Source organism: Falco peregrinus, chromosome 5, assembly GCF_023634155.1.
Source record: "Falco peregrinus isolate bFalPer1 chromosome 5, bFalPer1.pri, whole genome shotgun sequence".
NCBI lineage: Eukaryota > Metazoa > Chordata > Aves > Falconiformes > Falconidae > Falco > Falco peregrinus.
In genome coordinates this window covers 60,241,259-60,266,078 of record NC_073725.1, presented here as the reverse complement: position 1 = coordinate 60,266,078, position 24,820 = coordinate 60,241,259, and the positions used below count along the sequence as shown (strand labels likewise).

The 24,820-nt window shown below is 38.9% G+C and overlaps 1 protein-coding gene across 1 annotated transcript; it reads right to left on the bottom strand.

Moving 5' to 3' along the window:
* Positions 1-859: 859 nt before the first annotated feature.
* GHRHR (growth hormone releasing hormone receptor) lies at positions 860-23,983 on the bottom strand. Its single transcript, XM_055806246.1, has 13 exons — positions 23,927-23,983; positions 17,073-17,178; positions 16,350-16,457; positions 14,899-14,999; positions 11,711-11,808; positions 9,837-9,969; positions 8,785-8,938; positions 7,440-7,500; positions 7,266-7,335; positions 5,595-5,686; positions 4,734-4,863; positions 3,091-3,133; positions 860-891 (listed from the first exon to the last, which is right to left on the bottom strand). Exons 1-13 carry the CDS (start codon positions 23,981-23,983, stop codon positions 860-862), a joined length of 1,185 nt encoding a protein of 394 aa, XP_055662221.1.
* Positions 23,984-24,820: the final 837 nt, after the last annotated feature.

The window sequence follows — 24,820 nt, the reverse complement described above, 5'->3', positions numbered from 1 at the left end:
CAGTTATTCCTTAATGATTATCTTCTGGAGCATTGTCCTTTCCAACACCTCTGCTTCCTGCTGCTTGGCTATGAGAAATTTGCTAACCTCTAGCTACTGAAATAACATCAGAACATGAGGCGTATCAGGGTTTATTGTGAACTTTGAATCTTTTTGCTTCCAAAAAGATAATATAAGAGAACTTCTTAGTCATGGTGTTCCAGTTCAGCAAGACATTTAGCTTCTTAATTGTGTGTCTACTGAATCAAAACAATGAACAAAGCTTGAACAAGCTGGATAGACTCTAGCTCCCATTGCACGAGGCTTGAACTCCACTTTCCAGAGCTGGTCATCTGTGGTGTCCTGTAATAGTACTACTGGTGTCCACTCCCCAGGCACATGATGCTATATGGTTCATCAGTGAAAGCATACGGGCAGCAAACCAAGAAGAGGTGATTTTTGTTTGCTGTGATGCACAGTATATCAGTCAGAGGGTTATTTTGTATTTAGAAGGCCAGTCTGTTTGCTACTGCAATGCTTTAATGCTTTTCCTGCAGAAGATGTCCAGTGGACAGAACTGCTGTGGAAGTGGATCTTCCTCCAATTTGCTCAGGATAAACTGCAACCATTATGTTTGGTGGGTTTTTTTTTATTGTTTTGTTCTGTTTTGTGGGTTTTGGTTTTTTTTTCCCTAATCAGGCTTTTATATGTTACTACTCTAGATCCTGAGGTCATCTTTAGCAGACAGATGTGGTCATTTTTACACCAGAACTAGATGGCACAGTCCATCTTGTCCTTCTCCACACTGGCATAAGTCCATATTTCTTACCATGCCACCTTCGGCCAATTTCCGTTTGTACCTCGAAAGGAAAGGAGAATGCTAATTTATGGTGAAATACTGCTTGGGAGTAGAGTGATGAGAAAGAGGAAAGACAGAAATAGTGGCTAAAGAAGGGTAAAATTTAGACATCTCAGTCCAAGTTAGTTCCTCTGGGCTCCCTTTCTAGCTGATAGAGAAAAGTAAGATCCTCCAGAGAATGTTTCATCTGCCCTGCCTCAGCATGCCCATCCCTTTGCACTGATGGAAACATCCAGTGTGGCTAGCTCAGAGCTGGCCTGCCATGTTGAAAAGCATAAAGGAACCCCACTCTTTCTTTCAAGAAGTAAGGACATTCTTTCTGTGAGTCCACCCAGTCCTGTGTTCCTATGGGCCCAACAATCAAAATTTATTATTAGAGCTGTCACACAGTTAATTAATGAAATAGTCACACTTCATTTTTAACTTACCTGATTTCAATTTCTACCTGATGGTCTTCAGTCCACCTTCCTTTTCTGAACTGAAAAGTCTATCAACACTAAGTAATTTTGTCCCTTCAAAGTAGTTACATCTTGATATATATTATCTTCTGAGAAATGAAAGAGCTTGAGGTCTCTAACTATAACACTGTAAAATATTTTCTCCACCATTAGAACATTTTCTCAGCTTTTTTTTTTATATCTTCTCCTTTTTTTTTTTTAATATCCCTTTGAGAATTTATTCCAGTAATGGTCACGCCGATGTTGCCTACAAAATTCAACACATTTGCTTCACATTGCTTGCTCTTCCTCAGTTGCTAAAGCATGTTGTCTTGTTTCCATCTGATTCTACAAAATTATAATGTGCAGCAAAATAATCTTGATCAACATTCACCAGTTTGTGGCTGAGAAATAATACTGCTCTGCTCTTTAAGATGATGAGGGGAAAGCCATCAGCATTCAGAAGACATTTGCTTTCTGTGGTTGACAACTGTGTGTTCCATGCATTGGCATGTTCACAGAAACACACAGTGGGTCTAAACCAGCCACATCTGATTCTTATTAGAAATGTGCCTTTCCAGATGTTTAACAAGAAGGAAATTTCTATATTGAAATGCTGTGTGTCTGGGATGTCAAGCTGAATGTAAAACTATGGTCTACCATCAGAAAATTTAGACTAGTGAATAGGAGTGTTAACTGATCACAAGCATCATTAGAGCAATCGACAGTTCGTAGCCATAAACTCAACCAAAAGGCTATGAAATGTTAATATATTTGAAGATATTTATTTAATATTTCAGAAATTTCTGATAAATTAAGTCAATGTGGACCATGGCACAAGTAGAAAATTAAATACTGTTTGAAAGTCTATTCAGCCCTAGGATTTAAACTTGGAAAATGGATATTTAGTCAGTGTACAGCCCAGGGAGTCTAGAGTGGGTCAGCTATCTCTAACACAGACAACTGTACTTCATAATTTGAATATTTCACTGACCGTGATGATTAAGGGCAGGGTTCACCTCCTAAACACATCTTTGACACTCTGGGGGATGCCCTGGAGGGTGGTACATAAGAATCAGGGCTCTCCCTTTTTAGGAGCTGCAGTTAGAAACCAGCAGACTCTTAGAGTACTCTGAAACTGAATCCCAGTCATACTCTAAAACAGCTGTCCCAGCTGCCCTGTAGTCAGAAAAGAGAGGGAAATTCCAGGGTTTCAACCCATTCTAAAATGCGGAGTATAAAATATTGATTCCTATATAAGTCATTTAAGATGCATTCTTATCACAAACTCTAGACTATATAAATGGACCTGGATACTAAGCTAAATGGAATGATTCCTGTCCTATCAAAATCCTTACTTATATGTCTCAAATGGAAAAACAAATTTATCAACATGAAGAAATACTGAGAAGCTTCATGAGCATATTGAAAATATTACAAAATAATATTTCACTATTGGGAAATCAGCATACATTTAAATTATTTCTAATTTAATCATAGACTTTTAGTAAATGAAGATGTCTTTGCATCACTGTCTGGACCTAGCATGGGTTTTTCAAGTCCCACTAGAGTACAAAAATGTGCACAAAGGATAAAAAATGCTAGATGGAATAGCAAAGTAGTAAAAGTTCATTTCTCCACTAGATGGCTTCATTCCCATTAAGATAATTGAAATGACATTAATCTTCGTTGATTCCCATATTAACAGACAATCCTAAGAAACTAAAAGATTTGATTATCTGTTTGTGTGAAACTTATTATTAACACTGTATATCTGCCAGTGGAAGCAATATTGTAAAGGATATAGTTTCCTTACCTCTTGGTTCAGGAAACAGTAAAGAACTGCTACAAGAAACCCCTGAAAAAGACCAAAAAAAAAAAAAAAAGTATGTGTGGAGTGTTAGCACAGTTTGAAAAAGCCATTTGCACTATCTGACTTCATGATGGTACTGTGTATGTGAATTAGTATCATTATAGATTGCAGGATTGTTATAAATTGGAAAAAAATTACCTATCTTCTACAAAGCTGATCAGCCAGATAATCAACTAGTTGTTGGCATTTCACCAAAGTCAGGAATGCAATATGAATTCACAAGAATAGATTATATGGCAATTGAATTTCTCCTGCGTGATGCTTACAAAGATATGGTCCATTCTGTAGCCAGACAGTGAGCTAATTCTTTACACAGTGTAAATCAGTGAGGAAAGACAGACTTTGTGAGGAGATCCACATACAGAGCTCACAGAGCTTTCCAGTCACTTTCTGTATCTTTGCACTCTATCAAATGAGATCAGGTTTTGGCCTACTGAATACTTTTGTTAAGGTTCTGAACTGAGATAAAGCTAGGAAAATCCTAGGAGGTCAATGGACCTATATGATCAGACACCAGCTAAACACCTCACCCTTTTGTTTAGTTAACCTATTCCTCACATTGTTGATTAACTAAATGAAGGCCAGGTCCAAGTGCAGCAGGTCAGGACTAAGATGTGCAAGGTTTATTGGACAGGACTGACTCAATGGATTAAATCCTTAAGAGGACTGACCAGCACAACTGCTGGATTTTTGGTGATGCTCCCTGACAAATGATGCCACACAACCATTTGGAGTGAGATAAGCTCCCTCGTGAAGTTTGGTGGGATTGTCCACAGCTGCTTCCTGTAGACTCTGAGGTGCAGTGCAGGGAAAGGGAGGAAAGCAAAGGGTAGCTGGGTGCTGTCTTGCTCGTAACTCAGCTGGAGGGTATGTAAGAGCATTCTAGTTGGCACCAAGCTCCTCAAGCTGTCCATGCCCTCCCTGTGTGCCAATTCAGAGCAGCTGGGGGCATCCAAAGTACACCAAACATTTCACTTACCCAGGAGGGAAACTGATGTAAAGTTCCTCAGGGCAGTAGTGTGTATGGGGCTGACGAGCACCAGGCACTATTCGATGTTTATATGTTTACTAATCAATTTATTCTTTGCAAAGGATTAACAAAGGGGTTGGAACTACAGCTTCTATTGCCCCTGGATAATTTATGTAAATGTGTATTATTATTATGTAATTTGATGTAAATAATAAATAATAATAAAAATTATTATGTAATTTGATGTAAAAACATCAGCCCAAATCAGCTTGGTCTTCTTAGTGAGGTCAGGGAAGGTATGTAGATTACCACTTGTCGCAAAGAAGGTTTTCCATGACTTTGACCCACCATCCAATTTACACATGCATCTGGAAGACTAGTGGTAGTACTACTGGTTTTTACTAGTCTTGTATTTGCAGAATCTGCAAATGTACACTCTACCCTACTGCCAAGTAGGATGTAGGTCACATCTTCAGATACTGTAACTCAGCAAAGAACCATGGACTCTGTAAAGAGACACTGGCTTCAGGATCCAGTCATGTTTTGTACAATACTAGTTGCCACGTGGACACTAAATTAGAAAAGAAGGACCTGAAGCCTCCGTGGTCATTTTACCTGAAAAGATCCAATGCAGAGCTCCAAGTAAAGCCGAACATCCAAGCTGGTATATTCCGGGAGAAAGTTGAAGACAATATAATGGGTTCCAAATAACGGAATTAGAAGTAGAGTTGACCTTGAGAGACGTCTAGCACAGGACATGAGAAGTAAGGTAATAGTTCCCTGAGTAAAGACTAATGCATGCAGTATGCCACAGTAACGAACAGAAGTTAAAAAAAGGATTTAAACATCTACATGTAAAGGTCACGTCTCTTGGGACTACAGTGCTGGTCAGAAAGCATAATGAGATACTAGCTGTAAGTAGATTTCTGATGCTTATTGCTTTATTGGCAACACCATATTCATAGCTTTTCTGTGGTCTTTCGTTGTTCTGTCTTTCTGAATGAGATTACAATTCAGGAAAACAGAAAGGAGTAGAACATATTTTGTCCCATCAGAGCCATTGAAAATTTGACATTTTTTTGTAACTAGCTACAAAGAAAGTAATATTCAGGTTCACTTCACTGTCCATGTACAGGAAAAGTCATCTATAGAGGGTAATTTATTCTGCCCTAAATCAGAGATTGAATGTGGATTCAATGAATTGTTTCCTAGTCTCCCCACTGACTGTAATTGCACGGTAGACATCTGAACTGATCTGAACACCTCCTGTTTAGATAGCCAATATTAGCTGAATTGAGTCTCCTCCTTTGACTAGTTTCCTTGAGAATGGGATAAGGTTGGGGATTTCTAAAACTTAATGCCAGTCAAACCAAGCCTGCCTCTGAAACCAGACAAGTGCTTCTCTGTTTAGAAAAGATGATATAAGATTTTATTATTTTTTAAAAAATAAGTTATTATTATTATGTCATACACTACCTGTATTGAGAAGAGTTATTGAAGTTGATTTGTCTAGGGTCTAGTTTTTTCAGCAAAATTCTGATGATGTTGATAAATAGGACAAAATTGACCTGTTCACAATATTCGAGGGGGTGGAAAAAAATAAAAGGTTATGTTCTAATGTAGAACTTTGCAATGAAAAATCTGGGTTTAAAATTCATTTATTATGTGATTTGTGCAGTTTCAATGAGACAATTGTAAAATTATTGATGTAATTTCTGTTGGCAGCATTCAAGCATCTAAACAGATCGCACTCCTTAAAGAAATAGCTGAAGATGAAAACTTGAGAATTTGAATTTGTAAAGCAAACTATTTAAATCAATAGATTGTGTAATACTTTTTATTTTTTGTAGTTCATATAATTTTGAATCTCTTTTAAGATGGCTATTGCATTAAGTTCTGGATAATATCTTTAGACATTAGTAGAATTACTCTGACTAAATATAGGTATCTACAATGAGATGCTTTCATCTGAGCTGTTCTCCCTTTGTAGTCAATGGGGAGCCAGCCAGTAGAGTCAGCAGAGCCTCAGGTGGCGTTGGGCATGAGTCATCTCCTCCAAAGGTAGACATCTATTATAAGCCAAATGAATCATAAAACAAAAATGCGTTATTTCTCTTTGCTTACTCTGGAGAGAACTGAGGAGCATTAGCTCAGCTCCAAAGCTAGCTAGGGTCCACCCTAACTTGCAAATCAAATTTTCTACAGTTGCAATTTGGCACAGCTTTTCCAAAGCCGGTGAAGCTGCTCGGTTTTCCACAATCAGAGGGTTTCTCCCTGTACATTTTTATGTGTCTCTACACACCAGCTCTTCTTTAGGTGAAGCTGAATGCTTAATATTGCCTAAGAATATCCATATTTTACCAGAAACTCCAATCTCATTTTAACCATCAGTGATGCCTTAAGTACATTCCAGCAGAAAAATCATCACTGATTTTTCACATCACCCCCTAAATCTCTTAACTTCAGAAGTAGATGATAGGTGAGCACTAGACTAGGAAGTGGGAAAATAATGGAGGTAAAAGGAAGTGTGATATTGTATTGAAATACAATGAACTATTACCAGAACTGAGATTATTCATTCACACTGTTTTCATATATATGCCTTATTTGTATGCATTTGTCCTCCAATCAAATGAAGCTTTTACTAGGTGCCCTTAAGTTCATCCACTTTCTCAAACACTGCTTGGGTTTAATGGCATATGGGAGTAATCATCCATGATAACCATTTAAGGCCCATCAGTTTATTCAATAAATGTCAGGTTCAAGAGCTATTATCATTGTTATTACCTACAAACAAAAACCTATTGCCCTTGAAAGTTTTTATTAAAATTTCTGGGTGATTCTGGACTCTTAGGCTAAAACCTTGTTTTTAAATATTATAAGGATGGTTTAGCTACTTACTTGCTATTAATTTCAACCAAACTGACAATTCTATGAAATTTTTAAGTTGTTTGAAGGATGTTTGCTTTTGGCGAGGTGGCAGTTTCCTACCTCTTCTTAGTTTAGATTGGACATAAGCAAGCTTACAGTAGAAATTATACCATTCCTTTTCCTTACTTCAAAGAGTAATTCAGCAAACAATAACCAGATTTTAATTTAAAAGCCTTTTTTCTTCTAATTAGTGTCGGCAAACTCAGAAGTACCTACCCCAACAGAAATTATAATAGGTCCTTTGATTAGCCACCAGTAAGGAGAGCCTTGATTAATATCCCAGCATCTGAGGAAATAACAGTAGTTTAGAAAAAGATGTGTATGTAATCACCACAATCAATGAAAAATATATCCCAAGAATATAAAATAATGCAGGAAACAATGACTTACGCTGTGTCTTCAAAGTAGAATTTTGCTAATATCCATACAAGGGTGAAAACTGTTGGAAAACCTGTCAGACATTTAAACAAAAACTGTGGTTGTCAAGATTCATCAATTAATCCAAATCTTGCCCACTGAAACTCTGCTGTGATAATATATATCACTCATTTTCAGAAGTGGAATTACCTTTCATGGCCTGTTCACGGAACAGGAACCACTTCAAACTCACAGCATAAACCTAAAAGAACTCCCCTAATACCCATGATAGAACGCAACAAGTTACAGCATTGACTGTTTGGTGATCGTTCACTGCTGTGAAGAAACAAAGGGACACAGAAGCTACTTGGCACATGATATAGTTCTGCCACAGAGGTCTGAACATGCAGCTGCTTACTAACATGACCACAATTCCGCTGTGTGATCTCACCCGAAGCTAGCACCTGCATGCAAATAGTACATTAAACCCAGTTGTAAAGTACTAAGGGTGCTTTTTGCATGACAAAATATTAGGGAATAACATTTACCAAATCTTAAAATAATGGTAATATTAGCACTCTAAAAACACAGAACGTGATGCAGTCTACCTTAAACCTTCCTAAAAAGGCACCTGAAGTCTCCCTAAAACACCAAAAGTAATTCAGTTTCCTTAATTTTCAGGGCTACCTTAACCTTGGGTGACAACATGCATGGAATGCCAAAACTTCCCCTGGGCATGTGCATTCACCTGCCGTACAGGAGTCCTCCGGTTCCCTTTACACAGCCACTTTATGGAGGTAGTCACTTAGTTTCTGATTTCTAAGTCACCACAAAGGTCTGAACAATTACATTTATTGCAGACTACCACCAAAAGGTGTGGGAATGTTGCTGCCTCACGCTTGCACCATTATGTAGCAGACAGAGGTCCTTTATTCATACAATTGCCCCATGTAAAACATGGGCAATAGCAATACCAGGGCTACAGAAGTGTCTACTTGACTCCAGATGGACCCATTCTCATACTCTGCACAAACAGGAGCAAGGTGCATCTAACTTTGATGTTTGTGGTAACTCCTTAAAAGTATCTGTGTTTTCAATGGGAAAAAGAAGGTTAAGTGGACTGGATCTGGATCTCTCTCTGTGGGTTGGCAAATTTACCTGATTTTCCATTTATTTCATAGTGACTTTAATGCTGGACTTTTAAAAAAAACTTCATTGCTCCTCACTAGTATGCATGTAAAACTAAAATCAAAGTAATGCTCAAGTTAGGCTCTTCAGTTAAGCAGATTAGATTCCACATCCGGTATTTTTAATGGGATGGATAAAGCCTTGTTTAACATCTTCCCTTTTATTAATTTCATGTAAGAACCTTACTTACCCCAGCCAAAGAGAACAAGCCACCAAAAATATCTTCTTCCATGAGAAAGGGATGAGAGTAGTAGACAGTTTAGGTAAAGAGCCTCTACTAGCAGCCACATGAAATTGGTCATCATGAAGTAGTGACAGAAAACAACTGAGATCTTGCATTCCGTCTAGGGAACAAGAAAGTCATAGTTTAGGCATTACTTGTGGATACATGTGTTTGATTTCCAGATGTAGTAGGCATCTGTAATTGTGGCTAAGATATACAAAGAACAAGATCTCACAATTACACGCATGTTTGAAAGGGGAGCTTCAATTGTAAAATGGCTTTCTGAATAGTAAGGCTTCCACCACAATACCTTGGAATCTTCGCTGTATTTTGCTTTATATCTCTATGTTAGAAATAAAGCCTGGTCTCCCAAGCGTGTGATTTCTCCCACAAATGCATTGCCTTCAGTGTACTTTATACAAGTAGAATCAAGTGCTCTATAGCCCTTAGGCAAATGATCAAGGATCCACTTTCCTACTTATGCTCAGTTCTAAACTCTTGTGTAGCTACAAGCAATGCAGAATAACCATCCCATAAATCTCTGTTTGAAAACCACTGCCATGCTGCCAATATTTGTGGCTGGATCAAAGCCGATTGCCTAGTACCTTGTGTGTCTCGTGGTTTACAATGCAGAGCTTGCAGTCAAAGCATGAAATCCAACATTTCCAGAAGAAACATCTTTTAAAACTTGTGTTATAAGGTAGTCAGAGATCTTCAATTTTAGGCTTCAGATTACAGAAGTGTAACAGTGTAATGATAATACTTTTTTCTATGGCAAAGTCTATATCTGATTTAGAGTACTACAGGATCACAAACTGCTGCAATCAGAAAGTAGAAGTGCATGAAGTACACACTTAAGGAGGTAAAACATACTGAATAAAAGAATATATATAATTTTTATTACCAGGTTAGAAGGGAAAAAAAAGAAAGGAGTAAAAAAAAGCCACAAAATATGAAACGATATGTAGATTGTAAGCAAAACATCGAGTACCACAGTATCCTGGTTTTTGTGTGCTTACTGTAGAGAAGGTGCAATGATCAATGTCTTCCTCTTGGAAAAGGACAGCATCCTTAACGAAAACGGCAATAGCTTTTAAGATAAAAGTAAAAAAGAGCTGTATGTGGATATAATTTCTGGGGCAGCGAAGCCTCCTGGAAGAAAAGAAGAGAGGTCCTTCTGAGGTAGTTAACTGACTTGCACTGGCAGTAGTTAAAATATGCAATAAGCCCTTGTTTCATCTGAGATGCTTGAAGGTGCATATAGAAAGAACACTTTCGTTCAGCGAGCTCTCTCTGCAGAGAGGCAGAGACAGAAGCCTTCCTCATCCAAGGCGATCCACGCACAGACTACACCTTAGCCTCCTGCCTTGTTAGGTGGTGCCCTGATGATGTTTCTGGTCTGCCAGATTTCAGGAATCTCAGTTCTAGTTTGTGTTCGGTATACCTACGCCAGGATTTTGGCAGTTGGCATTATTTTTGGGTGAAGAGAAACCTGTGTTTGAGGAGTGAACTCTACTGAAACAGTCCTGGCTATGGCTAAACCACTCCTAAGAACAAGCATGCAGAGATATCCTGGACTAACCGGACATTTTTGTTAATCAGAGTAATGTTTGCTTAGCAATATTTTCTATACAATATGCCATTGGTGAGTTAAATTGCATTAAACCCCTGTGTGGACAGCCTTATACAGAGCAAAAGAACTCTTCCTTAGTTTACCAAAGTTATTTTTAAGAATTAAATGAATGCAGATAAGAGCTTCAAAACAAGCTGGTACATCTACTTTAAATTCTCAGTTAATTCACATTAATTTTTGACCATTATTAAATACAGGGTTTTGGAAAAGTTATACAGCTTCCATTTTATGTTGTCATTGGAGCTGAAGATTTTAGCTATTAAACAAAGAGTTGCATTAAAAGCTGAATTCCATCCAGATCCAGTAATCTCAGGGTCACCTAATCTTAAAGCTCACTTAGGGTGTGCAGAATTTTATTCCTGAACTCAAATGCCAACCCCATTGTTAACTACAACTTTTTCCTCCCTATTGCTAAGTCTCTTTACGTCCATTGTTTCTTTCTTTCCCTTTATTTGGGCTGGTTTGTTTTCCTGAGGTCAGAGTGGATGTCAATAAACATATCTCTTCATTTCCAGACGTGATGTAGGAACCAAGAGAGGTCAAGAAACTTTCCACAGGGAAACTCAATTCTCACAGCATAACAATAAAACTCTATTCTTTTTTGTCTTGCAGAAATACAAGAAATAAACAAAGATTAATAAAATAAATCTTACGTGGTAGCAAACATCAAATCTACAGTAAATTAGAAAATAAACAATCAGGTTTACTCTGGATACTCTAAATTATACCTGAAAATGCCTAATAGCTGCATAGTTCAGTAGGAAAGAAATCTTACCAAGTGTAGCCAAATTCAGAGCCTAACTTTCAAAACATGTTTTAGTTGTAAATTTTTCAATAGTAAAATATAAAGTGCCATAGGAACATTGATTCAGAATCAATTTCTTTGTGTATATTCTTCTTATTAATATAAAATTCAGCGAACCCATGAAAGGCAAGCACACATCGTTTATCAGAAATTATCTTCATTCCAGCTAAAAGAAGCAAATTTATCTATTGGTTATTTAGGATCAAAGTGAGTTGCTGAGTGTTGCCAATAGACAGCCAGGATTTGTTTCCCAGTTCTGATTCTTCTTATGCCTGCCTTGCTCTGATTACTTTTCATTTCTAGCCTCAGTTTAATATTATTAAACCCATATGGCTGGAAATTTTATTCTTCTGGATTTCTATCTATATTACTTTGTGATCTCTAATGTTGTCATATACAGTCTAAGATACTAAAAACTGTTGAAAAAATTAAGGTTAGACAATAACTTTACATACCTGAATGCAATAAGAACTGTCACAGCAATAATGAGTGAGGTGATTGATACACTGTATCCTACAGTGTAGATGATCTTTATAGTAGAAAAATAGGATTTCTATAAAAGAATAGAATTATTTGTCACATAATTTGCAGCCAAATGACAGCTGTTTTACTGATTCTGGAAGCTTTGCTTTGTTTGGTGCTTCCAATCTGTTCACATCCTTGCCTGCCTTTTTTTCCCCTTTTAATCCCACAGCAAAAGTCAACTGAAATCACTTAACTATGTTTCTTTTGCGAAGACCTATTCCATAGCTACATGGATACAGACCAGCCTGATAAAGAAACGTATTGATCAGGATGGTTTCAAGTGCATTCATGAAACCATAAAGAACCAAGCCAGTCTTCCACGAAAGCATTTTAAAAACTCTTATCATTTTAATAAGCACTGTATTTTATACCATTTTCTCTCTGCAGCAGCAGCAGGGCAATCCTGCTGGCAGCTAGCTGCATGATAAATACAGAATTCTGTCAGCCCTTCCTTATGTTTCTCCACTTTCCTTTGCTCTGCTTCCTTACAGCTTTGCCGTCCATTCTTCCTTTCCATTTTTATTGTGTTGCAGGATTAGGTTTTTTTCTGGGGTTGATTTTTATTCCCCTTTTTTTCTTGCTGCTAAACTTAATTGTTACTCAGTCAGAACGTCAATCAAAACCATTTCAATCTAAATGGCACCTCTATCAGATATGATCTCTGAGTAAGGGTAAGCTGACTTCAACTATCACACATTGAAGCAGAAAACAGAATGAATAAGCTCTAGGCTGCAAATCTTTCCCTTCAATATAACGTGGTCTGTCTCTTGGGTTCCATTTCAATGTTTCTATATCCTAAAATCTATGCAGCTATACATTGTGCTGCTACAGTTCACTGTGGGGAAGGAAAGATACTTTTTTTTTTATTCTTATGTATAACTTAAGGCAATATAAAGCTGACACTGAGTAGGATTTATTTAATTTATTTTAGGTGCTTAAAAATTCGCTGCCGAGGTATGAGCAGCCAAGTCTGTAGTAAAAGGAGCAGTGTCAGCGCATGGCCACAGGATTGTACCGTTTAATTGTTAACACAGTCCTGTTTCTTCTAATTCTGTTTCTTTTCTAGTTAATGAGGGGAAACAAGCACCCCAGAAGACAATTCAACTCATTGTTAGATGAGACCATATCACTTTCTGCCAGCAAAAAAAACGAATCTATCACTACACCTGCCTTACCAAGTGCGGGTTGATAGGGCTGATTGGGTGGAGAAAAACCTTTGGTGTTGAGGACCCTACACCCATGCTGGGTGCATTTCTGACTAGTCATAGTCTAGTCCCATGGGCTGAACTTTTATTAACGGTCAGAGCACACTAGGTGCACCTGGCATTTGCCTTGCAGGTTAGTTTCATCCCTAGGAAGCCAGATTATGCCTTCTGGGAGCACCTCTCAGTGTAAATGCAGTAAGTGGGCATAACCAAATGATTTCCTTGCAAGGCTCACACCTGATCCTGACCAAAGCACTAATATAGCTCCACTGTGTAATGAGTAACTCAGACTTACACAATCATTTTTTGAGACTGACAAAGTGAAATGACATGAAAACCATGGAGAGTGGCCTTTTCTGTCTGGTGGATGAATGTGAATTGCACCAATTACCCACGTACCTGACTATAGACAATTCCAGCAGGAGCTCGTAGAAGTCCCTCAGAGCTCCAGAGCTAGACCCTAAGTCTGGAAGGCACCACTCCGTAAGAAACCTGTCGAAGCCATGCCAGGCTGACAGTAGCTGGCAACCTCCACTTACAAATCAGAGATGAAAACCACAGAAAATAATCAAATCCTTCAGTGGACAAACCTACAACTGAGGAGTTTACCTTGAGGTAGAATGTGGGTTACTACTAAAAGAATCCGTAGACTCATTTAAGATTGTTTTTATACCAGGAATGTAAGGAAACAATGAAAGAAGGAAAGAAAGAGTTGCATTTCAGTGTAATTGTTTATTTATACAGAGCAGCAGGTACTGTGACTTAGAGGTTGTAAAGGAAGTTTGAGTTAAACAGCGTGAGAGTAGTCAGCCAAAAAAGTAATGGGAAGACAAAAGAAACCTCCCCATGATGAAACAAACTAAATTCTTTCCAGCAAGTTGAATGGACTTAATCAACTAGGGTATAAATGTTATTTTCATTCTCTCTATAGTGAACAAAAAAGGATAGTATTCACCTGACTTGTACAAATAAAGACAAAAGTGCAGTGTTAGCCTGTACAGAGGAAGGGTAGAGATCTAGGCTTAGACTAGACAATTCATTTTTAATCACTTAAAGTGATTTCTACCTCCTTTATATCAGTTTAAACTTAGTGGGGATTTCTTCAGAGTCTTTCCACTGAGTTACTCCTCATTTTGTTTGCAGTAGCTAAAAGGACAGCAAAACCTGGTCACAAAAGAGATTTTATGTAACCATAATAATCTTCAGGATTGTAGTATTTTTCATTAAAATATTATATAGAATTTTGGCTTGCTTCTTTTCTCTGGACGAGGAGTTATAAGAAGCACATCTATACAATTTCTATCCTTATCAGTTAGAGATAAAGCACTCTATTTTCCCTGTACATATAATCTCTAAATATCACCAACTGTGCAAATCTAGCTGAAGGTATACATAAAATTCTGATCTGCATTACCGAGATGTAGATTTTGAAACTTTTTTTGTTCCTTGTTGAACTAGATATTTTGTGCTAGGCAGGATAAGAAACCAGAAACCCCTCTTGTCCTTAGAAATTGCTGAGTTTGGAATAGCGGTGTTACAACAGCACATTTGCTGTACTGATGCTGTGATGCCACAAAACTATCTCTCTGACTGATATTATTGAAATGTCTTAAGTCATATTTTGTGAACAATTTGTGATATATATCTAACTGTTATATTGTGAGCTACTTCAACAGAACTGTATGATTGTATGTAATTTGCAGCTGACTATTTTTATTACACTTTTACACCTGAATAATAAAACATACTTACTAATTCTCTAAAATAAGTGACTAGAATAAAAGTGAATTGTATTCCCTACTTGGTAAGAAATTTCAGCTTCAGCTGAGTGGCCCTCTGCAGTGGTCTTCAGAAATAGAAAGGAATCCTATAACGTCAGCATGCCACTTACATATTTGTTTAATTAAACTTACTTCTTCAAGTGGAATCTCATCTTCTACTGGACAAGCAATATGGTAGGGAGGGAATGGGTCAGACCAGCCTTTCCTTGTGCAGTTCCTTTTTACTATCCCAGCTGAAAGAGAAGCACTTATTTTTTTCTAATGAAGAGCCACATAACATGGAAAATAAAAACCAGAAGACCTCTTGCTGGTACAAAGGTTATACCAGGAGGAGAGGATCATCTCCATTAGCATCTCACAGAGTTGAGAGGACATTTTGGATGTGTACATTCAGGTAGTCGGATACAAAACTTTTTACATTATCTGGAGACAAACAATGGGAAGAAGTGAGAGAACTGAAGTGACGGTGGGAGAGGTGGGAAGGAACAAGGAAGAAATCATACCAGAGATGAGGAAGTCACAGAATCACAGAATGGTTTGGGTTGGAAAGGACCTTAAAGCTCATCTAGTTCCAACCCTCCCAGGGACACCTTCCACTAGACCAAGTTCCTCAAAGCCCCATCGAGCCTGGCCTTGGACACTTCCAGGGATGGAATTCCATTTAAGAAGACTGGGAAGCACTGCTCCATCAGACTTCTGCCTTGTTCAACACTCACTGTTCTACTCCCTTCTCACTCCCACCTTCCTTGGGGCTCACTCTTTGCAGATCAGAGGCTGGAATAAGCAGTTTGTTCTATGAGGATAGCATGTTTCCATAAAAAAGATTTATGAGTCAGATGAATGATAAGTGAGAGAGTCCCGGGGCAGGAAATGAATCTGCACAGATGAAAGGGATTTTCCTTATCCCTCATTTATAACTAGCATGTGCTGGGGGAGGTAGAGGTTGGGCTTTGCAATTTCTTTTTTTCTTGTGGAGCTGCCAAATCTAGGTCTTTCCTGGAAGATCGTTTCTTCCTTATGGGCTTGCAGTTCATTCCTAGCTATACTCACGCAGCAAGTAAGCAGCACAAAGACATTAGTTTGCACAGTCTTGCATTTGACCCAACACATATGCTAATTCCATGACAAAATTCTGTTTTGTATCTCCAACCCTGGTCTTAAAGAACGATCACCTTATTCATTCCTTTGCCTTTTTTTTCATCCCAAGCTCATCAGAACATAAATCTCATCAAGCCCCATGCTTAAGTTCTGACCTAGAAAGCACCACATGAGTTCTTTAGAAAACTAATGCACAAGCTGATCCCAAAGCCTATGAAAACCAATAGAAATCACTATTGATTTCAGTGTTCTTTGGATCAGGACCTCATCACAGGCTACAGGATCATATCCAGTTATGATTATTGTTTAAAATATGAGAAGAACTGCTAAGCTCCCTTAGATCCTATTGCAATCTTTGCAGTAATGCTCTGATCCAACTAGAGAGCAGGAACTTGCAATGTTCTGTCTTCATCCCTCATTTTTAGAAATGTGCTTGCCAGGCATGCAACACAACAATAGTACAACTCTGATGGATAGTACATCACCTGGCTCCTTCATGAAGTGAAAAAGGATATTTGGGCATAGTAAGGCAACAGTCTCTCCAGCATCTGCCTCCGGCCAGCACAGTAATTTGTCCCACATTCCCTTGCAACCTCAGACAGAAAGTGAAATATATTTTTAGGCATAATGATAATTGAGCAAAATAAAAAAGCCAAACCTTTTTCAACTTTGCCACTCCACCCCTTACATATCTTATAAAAATAGTTTACCCACAATTTTTATTCTATAGTGAAAAATAAACACCTCCAGAGAACTATTTAATCTGCTTTAGTTAGACCCCCTGTGTTAGACTGGGGTAGGTTTTCAGACATAATTCAATAAATGAAAATGTATTGTGGAATAGAAGGGAGAGTGATGCTGGAAGAAAGACCAGATTACAGTACTGGTTAGCAGATTAGCCTATTTTTAAAGGTCCACACACCCTCACAGAGCAAGCATGATGCCATGATAACATCCAGTAGGGGAAGAAATAGGACAAGGACACAAGGATTCACTCAGATAGATTGACCATCCATATTTTAATGTGAAAATGGTGTTGAAAATAAGAACTTAAAGGACTGGGAGTAGATGAAAGAAGAGCCGACCAGAACAGAGATTTGGGACAAAAAGTGAAACACTCAAACATGCACATCAGCAGCATGGCTGTGTCTTGACTCTGGTAGGGTGTTGCTTCTCTCTCACTCCTTTCATCTCTCACATATGGATACCTGCTGGCGTTACATTTCCATGCTTTTCTGGGTCATCCAGACATTCAGCCTCCTTTTTCTTCAGCTCTGTCATAAAATCACATTCCGGGTGGACATTTCCAGAGACCTGCAGGGGGAGGAGTTTCATCTGATTTGTAAGAAGGGGTCGGGTAGGATCTCATGAGCCATTAAGTCCAGACCTGCTTTTGGAACTAACAAGCTTGTGTTAAGAACCTGGGACATTATCTTAGGGTTTAAGAGTCAAAGTGTGCCACTGCCTCTGCAGAAACTGCAATGCTTTCAGCAGGCGAACTCAGCTGAGCTCTGTCAAAGGCAGTTGAGCTGCGTTACTTTACATCAGAACAAATCATTAGGCAGTATAGCTATCCAAAGCTGGTAGCTACAGCTCTGTACTGGAAAGCTTATGAGATTTGTCTGGCTATGTTCATAATGAAAGACCTCTTTGCTATGGCCTGGGTTTGAGTGCAGGACTCATTTGCACCCTGACTTTAGTCCCTGCTAAATCTGGGCCCAGGGAGACAGAGGGCACTTGGACAGGCTCATTCTCTTAACAGTGAAGAGCTCAGCGCTGCAGACCATGCTGCAGAGCCCACCTGCTCCTCAGCATAGAGATGCCTCTGCCAACCTCCAAAGAAATCTTTTGAAACCACATACAATTACTGCAAAGCTGTCTTCTGAATGTGCTTTTTGCTCCAAAAGGAACAAATCTGTTCTCTCTCTTCTGCCATCTGCCTTTCGTTACACAGGGTGGGAGGCAAAACTCCTTTCTTTGGAAAAAAACCCCACAACTCTGCACCAAAACATTTGTTTGTTTGGTATGCTGGTGTAAAGGAAAAAAAATGGCTCCTGGTGTTTTAAGAGCAGGAACCTTTTAGTTGCTTTAGTCCTTATTTAGACTTATGCTTACATGGACGCAGCAAAAGAATTAGAAGGCATCCAGAGTACCTTGGCCACTGAAGGACAAAGACTGCAGCATGACTTCTGTGGATGTAGTCACTGTGCAGAAATACCTACATGTATTTTTCACGAAGAAAGCAATATGTGCCTTGTCCAACCACAACTATTGTCCCCAGTCCCAGAAGGCCAGTTATCATCACAGACTCTCATCTTGGCTCTACACACTGGCCACTGGTGCCAGTGTGCTCTGTATGTGTGAATATAGATATAAAGACATAGATACACACAACAGAAAATTAACTCAGGATGAGACTTGCATGGTGAACAGGTGGCTGGCATATGGATCACTTGTGTTCCACCCAGGGAAGATTAGTATTCAGGGAATTTGGAAAACAAATAGCTGGCTTTCGGTTCATCCAGAGGGCAGATCGTATCCATTCCAATAAGCTGGTGTTTCCCCTCCATGTTAATGTCCGTATCTCATGTTGGTCTGCAGAGCATTTGAACTGCATGTTGACTAAGAACTTGAGGCTCTCAGGCTGCTGGAAAACACTGGTTTAATTGCACAGCCTTTGCTCTTCTTGGGTTTGGATCTTGGCAGTGGAAAATGGCATGTATCCACATGTATGGCTTCAAGGAGATAGTCTGCTTCCCATTTACAGCACTTTTAGGAGGATGTGGTTTTCCTGCCATACTGACCGACAGCAGTGCTATGGATCAGATTAATGCAGCAGTGAAAAGGAGGGCCCCGTACTCAAGGCTGACTGAAGTTTGACATATGTGAGAGGAAGATGGCTATGAATGGGTGGAGCAGAGGCCAGCCATTGCCTTAGCCCCAGGAGGTGGAGATCTGGTGTGTAGGATGTCTCAGTGATGTCAGCCCCGATCAGCAAAAACAGGTGGTTTAGGGAGCCCCTCAGCTCCACTTCACTAGGATATGCGATGGTAGGCAGGATGACAGAAAATTGGGATCTGTCTTGAACATCTTTGCTCACTTGGTGTCTCATGCCAACATATATTCTTCTCCCCTTATGCTCACCCTGGACAATGAAAGCAATCTATGCTGAAAAGCTCACTACCCATTATGGACAGCAGCTGTTGCAAAACGTAGTTTTATTAGTCAGTAGAAAAAGCAGTCAACCCATTTACTGAAAAACTATTTCACAACATTCTATTGGTTTGGTGAACTGTGTCCAGAAAAACCTCAGTAGGCAGGAAATGTACCCATTTGCATGGTCCTAAATTATGTCTCCTGGCAAAAAGATGACTAGATTTTGCCTGTGAAAACTCTCTTAGCTCATTGTTCATGGCAAGAACAAAGCTTGTTTGGCTTATTGACCAGTTCAGGAAATCTTTTTTTTTTCTTTTTCTTTCTATGTCTCCAGACTCATGAGAACACTTTACCATACGCATCTCAAATAAAAAGGTGAGGCTGATCAAGTGCCACCTATGTCAGTTATTACCTATTCCTTCCAGAAGACCTGACCTTAAGAGGTGCTCTTACAGTTTATATTCAAGTCAGTAGTTACTGCTTGAATAAACACTGAGTGCAAGTTCTGCTATGACAAAAACTCAGCTAAAATAAACTAAAAAGATTGATTCCACTCCTAGGCTGTGTTCTAGATACATTCAACCCCCTAGAACACTTGATTACATCTAGCAGACCCTTATACTTTCCAAACAGCTCTGAATACTGTTCCCAACCAAGGTGTAGAATCAGGTTCCAAACTACCCTGAAACCATCTATAGACTGGTTTAATAATTTTCTACCTTCTTCCCTTCTGCCCACTTCTCGAAGCATCAAGTAACAGGAAAGAGGTATGAGCCATTCTTTAGCACAAGAATAAATGTCTGTGAATGTGATTCAGTTTCCTTTGGTCTCTTCATCTACAGAGGCATCATTATCTGATCTAGTCTTCTTAGATTCCTTTTATGAGGATAACAGAGAGAAGCTAGCATTTTTGTGCATGGATCAGTTGAATTATTTTATATATTTACTTTTGGATGGAATGAGCTATGGTTTAGACTCAATTTACTCACATTCCCCTCACTGTTAAATTCATGGTTACTCTGAATTTGGGTTTCAGCTCTGGGTTAGATGAATGCCAGTGAGTACAGCTACTGACATTATGCAGGCTTGTGCACACATCATTATAGTAGAGCTATTTTGCCTTGTAGCTAAGCTGATAATAAGACAAGAGGTTTTGGTTTGTGGGATCCTAAAGAAATGAAGCTCCATAAAATATTTTAGTTTGCCACTTTGGTAATTCACTGGTCTTAGAATTGTCCCTACAGAAACTCCCTCTGCAGCTCACATATCACAGATCATGGAATGATTGAGTCTAGCAGGAACCTCTGGGGATCATCTAATGCAACTTCCCGGCTCAACACAGGGTCAAGTAGAGTAGTTTGCTCAGGGCTGCATCCAGTTGGATTTTGGATTTCAGCAAGGATGGGAACACCAAAGCCTCTCTGGGCAGATTCTTCCAGTGTTGGGCTACCCTCACAATAAAAAGTGGTTTCTTGTGTTTAAATGGAATTTTCTGTATTTCATTTTGTACTCACTGCTTCTTGTCTTTTCCTTGCATACCACTACCAGAGGACCATTCAGATTGCCTAGGAGCTAAGCTGCACTCAGGAGAAATGCCTCCTGCAATGGACTAGAAGGTCTAGCTAACTGCCGTCTTACTTTAGGGTCTTCAACAAAATGTTTAATATTATGGTGGATGACAGATAGCTTCTTGTGTTGGGTAGATGAGGCAAAACAGGAATCCAAACTCAGCTTGTTTCTTTTTCTGAATTCTGGTAATTAGTAGAGGAGACATGAAGCAGAGGTTCTAGCACTTTTCATGGTCATTTACATCCATGAAGACAGACAGATGTAAAGCACCACTTCCCTGAGAACCACTTAATGTACAGCAGGTGAGATCTGCAGGTGTGCCTGTTCCGTAGACCTTGCTGAGTAGCTACAACTGTTTCACAAAGCTGAGCAGAACATACATATCTCCTTTTAAACCTGTGTTATCACTAGTTGAATTGCTCACATTTTTGAGACTCTATTAGTTAAAATGTTCATGTGGAGTGCAGCAAACCTAGATTCAATTCCCTGCCAAACCTGAGAAGTTTCAAGTTTTTGATTGCCATTTTTTGAGGGAACCAGTATCCCAGTAAGGCTTTTTTAGGGAGATGCTTCCTAATCACACAGCTTGAAAACATTCTGCATCTGCACATGAAACTTTTCAGAAAAAAATGGGATGTGCCTGATGAATTTTGGTGACTGATAGCAGAACTTGAAAAAAAAAGGAAGTGGAAGGAGAAAAGAACAGATGGATGACAATTTCGGAATGCATCTTCCCAAGTCCATGCCAACCTGAAGATATTAATTTTGGATCAGTCTTTTAACTGATTCAGTGATAAGTACTCTTTGACGTTACTGATAGGCAAACACAGGACCTGTTAGTGGGCCTTGATTTTCCAACATCTTTGCCTTCCCAGAACATCCATAACAATTCACTAAGGCAGAGCAAATTGGACAGCAAACTCACTGGGCACTAGATATCTCAAAAGGACTTCAACATGTGGAAGTCAGCTACACCTTTGTGGTGCTACCACTACTGTGAGACAAAATAAATGAATAATGACTTAAGTCTGGACTGAGTTGCTGTCAGGGCCCTTACGGGCCTTAGTGGTCCTGCTCAGCCTGCCCTAGGCCTCCCCCTACTCTTCCCATGGACCCAGGAGCTCAGTTGCTGGCCTAACAATGCTGTAGGATGGTGGCTGCAAGCTCCACCACTGCCCTGCCCTGCCCTGCCCAGCCATGGGCCCTGCTGATGTCTCAGCCTGGCCTCAGCCCATCCTTGTCCCCATGGCCCTGGGCTATGTCTGACCCTGAGTCCCCTCACCAGCCCCGATCCTGACCGGCTGATATGCCCCTGAGGCTGCCCTGCCCCTTCACTGGTGATGGTGGGATGGGCTCTGGCTGGCAAAGTCCTGCTCTGCCAGTCAGGCTATCACTTATAGAACAAATGTAGCTTAGAAAAAGTGTTTTCCTTGTGGTTATATTTGCACCCCATTTGTAGTTAAGATAAGAAACAGGTATTTCCCCAATATTCTTTTTAGAAGGGCAAAAATGGTAGGAATTGTGCAACAGGAGGCAAAATAGAAAATCTTTTTGAAAGGACCTTAGCTAATATTTCAGCTTGTCTTCCTGAATAACTTTATACAAAACTCTTCTTGCTGATAAGGAAAGCTAAACTACAAATGAAATAAACCCTGATATGTTCCAAATAGAATATGAATTTGCAGTTGCCGTATCCATCAGATAATGTATTAAATGGAACTGTGGGTTGACACAACCACCAGAAATCAAGCAAATCTTTACCCTTGTCGGAGGGCCTCTGTTGCAAGTCTTGTTCATCTGACAAAACAATAAAACAGCAACAACAAAAGGAAACCCTCTTCCAGATGAGTCTCTAAAAAGGGACGTGAAATGCACACATAGGAAAGTAAACTTCTCTTTTTAAAAAATATTCTTGCTGGTTTTGTAACCATGCAAAATTTGCTGCTTGAACGATGCTTTTCCTGTTTTCTCTCATATACATCAGAATGGATCAATATTTTAATTGTTTTCACATTACAGTAGGTACCACAAGAAATGAAAACAAAAATCTCAGTTTATGGAAGCTGAGAGTCAGCCTCTTAAGCATTTAAAACCTCTCTAAAAGCTGAGCTAAACTCTTCCAGGGAAAGCACAGTATCAAGCTACTACCAACAATGAAAACAGATAGCTGTTCTTCCACCAGTTTCTACTCAAATAAGAATGTTTACCTATCCTCTATTATAATAAAATATGCAATAGACACTAGGAGATTTTTATTATACACTTAACACATAAACTTGTCTTTGATCAGTGCATAATTGTATTATAACCAATCCAGCTTTATATTAGAAAGTGCAATACCAATCCAGCTTTATAGAAGAAAGTGTTATTTCTTTAGGGTAAATGGGACATGTTCTAACAGAGAACTTCAGTGATATTTTAAACTGGATCTTGATATTCTACTTATGAGCAATCATATTTATCTACTCCCCCTACAAGGAAGTGGAGTTTGTCACACAATGATACAAAGGAAACCATAGCTTCACATCAGTAAAAAGTTTTTTCTCTCATTTCACACTATTTTATTTCTCTTGACCCATAAAATCCCAGCTGCTGTAGCACCTCTCATGAAATGCTCCTTCAGAGAAGAGATTCCAAGGGAAGAGGAAAGGATATAGCAGAAGAATCACAAATGGAAGATGCTGAAAATGTAATTACTCTTAAAAGCAAAGAAAATATGTTTGCTTCACTTTTCACAGACCTTTCCTGACATCTGTGCAATCCTGAATTGTGATCTACTAATCTTTGTCCAAAGGAAAATATCAGTGAGACCTCTAGGCTTTTTAATGCACTTGGATATTTCTAATTCTGCTATAAGCATCCCAGCTAGTTTGACTCATTTGTTACCTGTAGTATCTCAGCTGCTCACATATTTAATAACATCAATGCTACCAACAAGGCAGATAAAACTGTAACTAATAAGAATGCATAATCTGAAATTTAAAAAAAAAACTCTATCAAAACTCAGCTGCTCTGATGTAACAGCTCTTCTCCTGTTTTTTCATCACTGTCTTCTAAAGCCTACACACAAAAAAAAGGGGGTCCTGCCAGTTATGTTGTTTCTCCTTAGTGAGCGTGTAGTAAGAAAACAGTGAAATGCATTGATCCTACAACGTGTGCCCCTTCTGCTGCTGTTCACACTTTTCATAGCGTCTTGCCTTGTTTAACTGGAATCCAAAGCAAATAAAGAGAGACTCATGCAAAAAGTAAAACTGTATCTGACCATCTGTTCCAAGAATAAAATGAACAAATATCGAAAAACAAAGAAGTAAAAGCTTTTTTCCATGCAATTACTTACAAGCAGTGCCAGACTCAGGGTGTAGAGAGCACAGTGGTATAAAGCACTGGAGTTCATGTTTCAAAACAAGTAAAATTTCACTTCTTTAGCCTTTCTTAGTATCTTTCACTTGCTTTTTGACTTCCCTTCCTCCTGTCCATTGCTGATTTGAAGCATTTATCTTTTTACACAGAAGTGACGTAACACTGCAGAGAAGTGGGAAATAAATATTAATAATTCTCTAAGCTGTATGTAACCTGCTTTCTACATTTTGGACTTTGCTGCATGCTCAGAGACTGGACTGGATGAATTGAGTGATTGATCCCAAGATTATGGGAATCCTGTACCTCCTGGCAAGACCCTTGTTTTTTTCTTTCTTATGCAAAATTATTTTAGTATGGATGAACACATCTAAATGTTGCTAATCCTGTATTAAAACAATATGTCTGGCATAAGAGAAACCATCTCCTGACAGCTAATGTTAGTGTCAATTTATTCTAATAAAACACATTTCATAGTGTGACTTCTGGGTATCTGTGTGTGAGTGTTTTCATGGCATATAATGACCGTGATCCTATATTTTAAAATATAGGATCAAAAAATACTCACAGGCATGTGAACACAAATTCTGCTGGGAACCTGTTGCACATTGATTTTAAGGCAAAATTCAAAAGGGATTTTTCTCAATTATCTTAATACTTCTGAAAGTTCAGTGTCTAAATCTGAACTACAAAACTTCTTTAGTCAGAAGTATAAAAATATGTACACTCAGTTTATTCCCCTCATCCTAAGGTTTAAGACAGGACAGATGAATCCCACTCTGGAAGTACCCAGCCTCACTCAGAGCTAAATGTGCAATGTTTAGATGTCGTAAGGCTGGCTGTACTCCAGCCATGCTGTCTGGATATGAAAGCT

Bases quoted from the DNA above. Each gene is read 5' to 3' on its own strand.
- GHRHR (XM_055806246.1), bottom strand. From the start codon at position 23,983: ATGAACTCCAGTGCTTTATACCACTGTGCTCTCTACACCCTGAGTCTG. The intron at 8,939-9,836 runs GTAAGCACACAA...CTTGTTCCCTAG, and splicing joins ATCATTGCACCTTCTCTACA to ACGGAATGCAAGATCTCAGT. The intron at 892-3,090 runs TAAGGAAACTAT...TTTCTCATCACT, and splicing joins CTGTTTCCTGAACCAAGAGG to CTACTCCCAAGCAGTATTTC.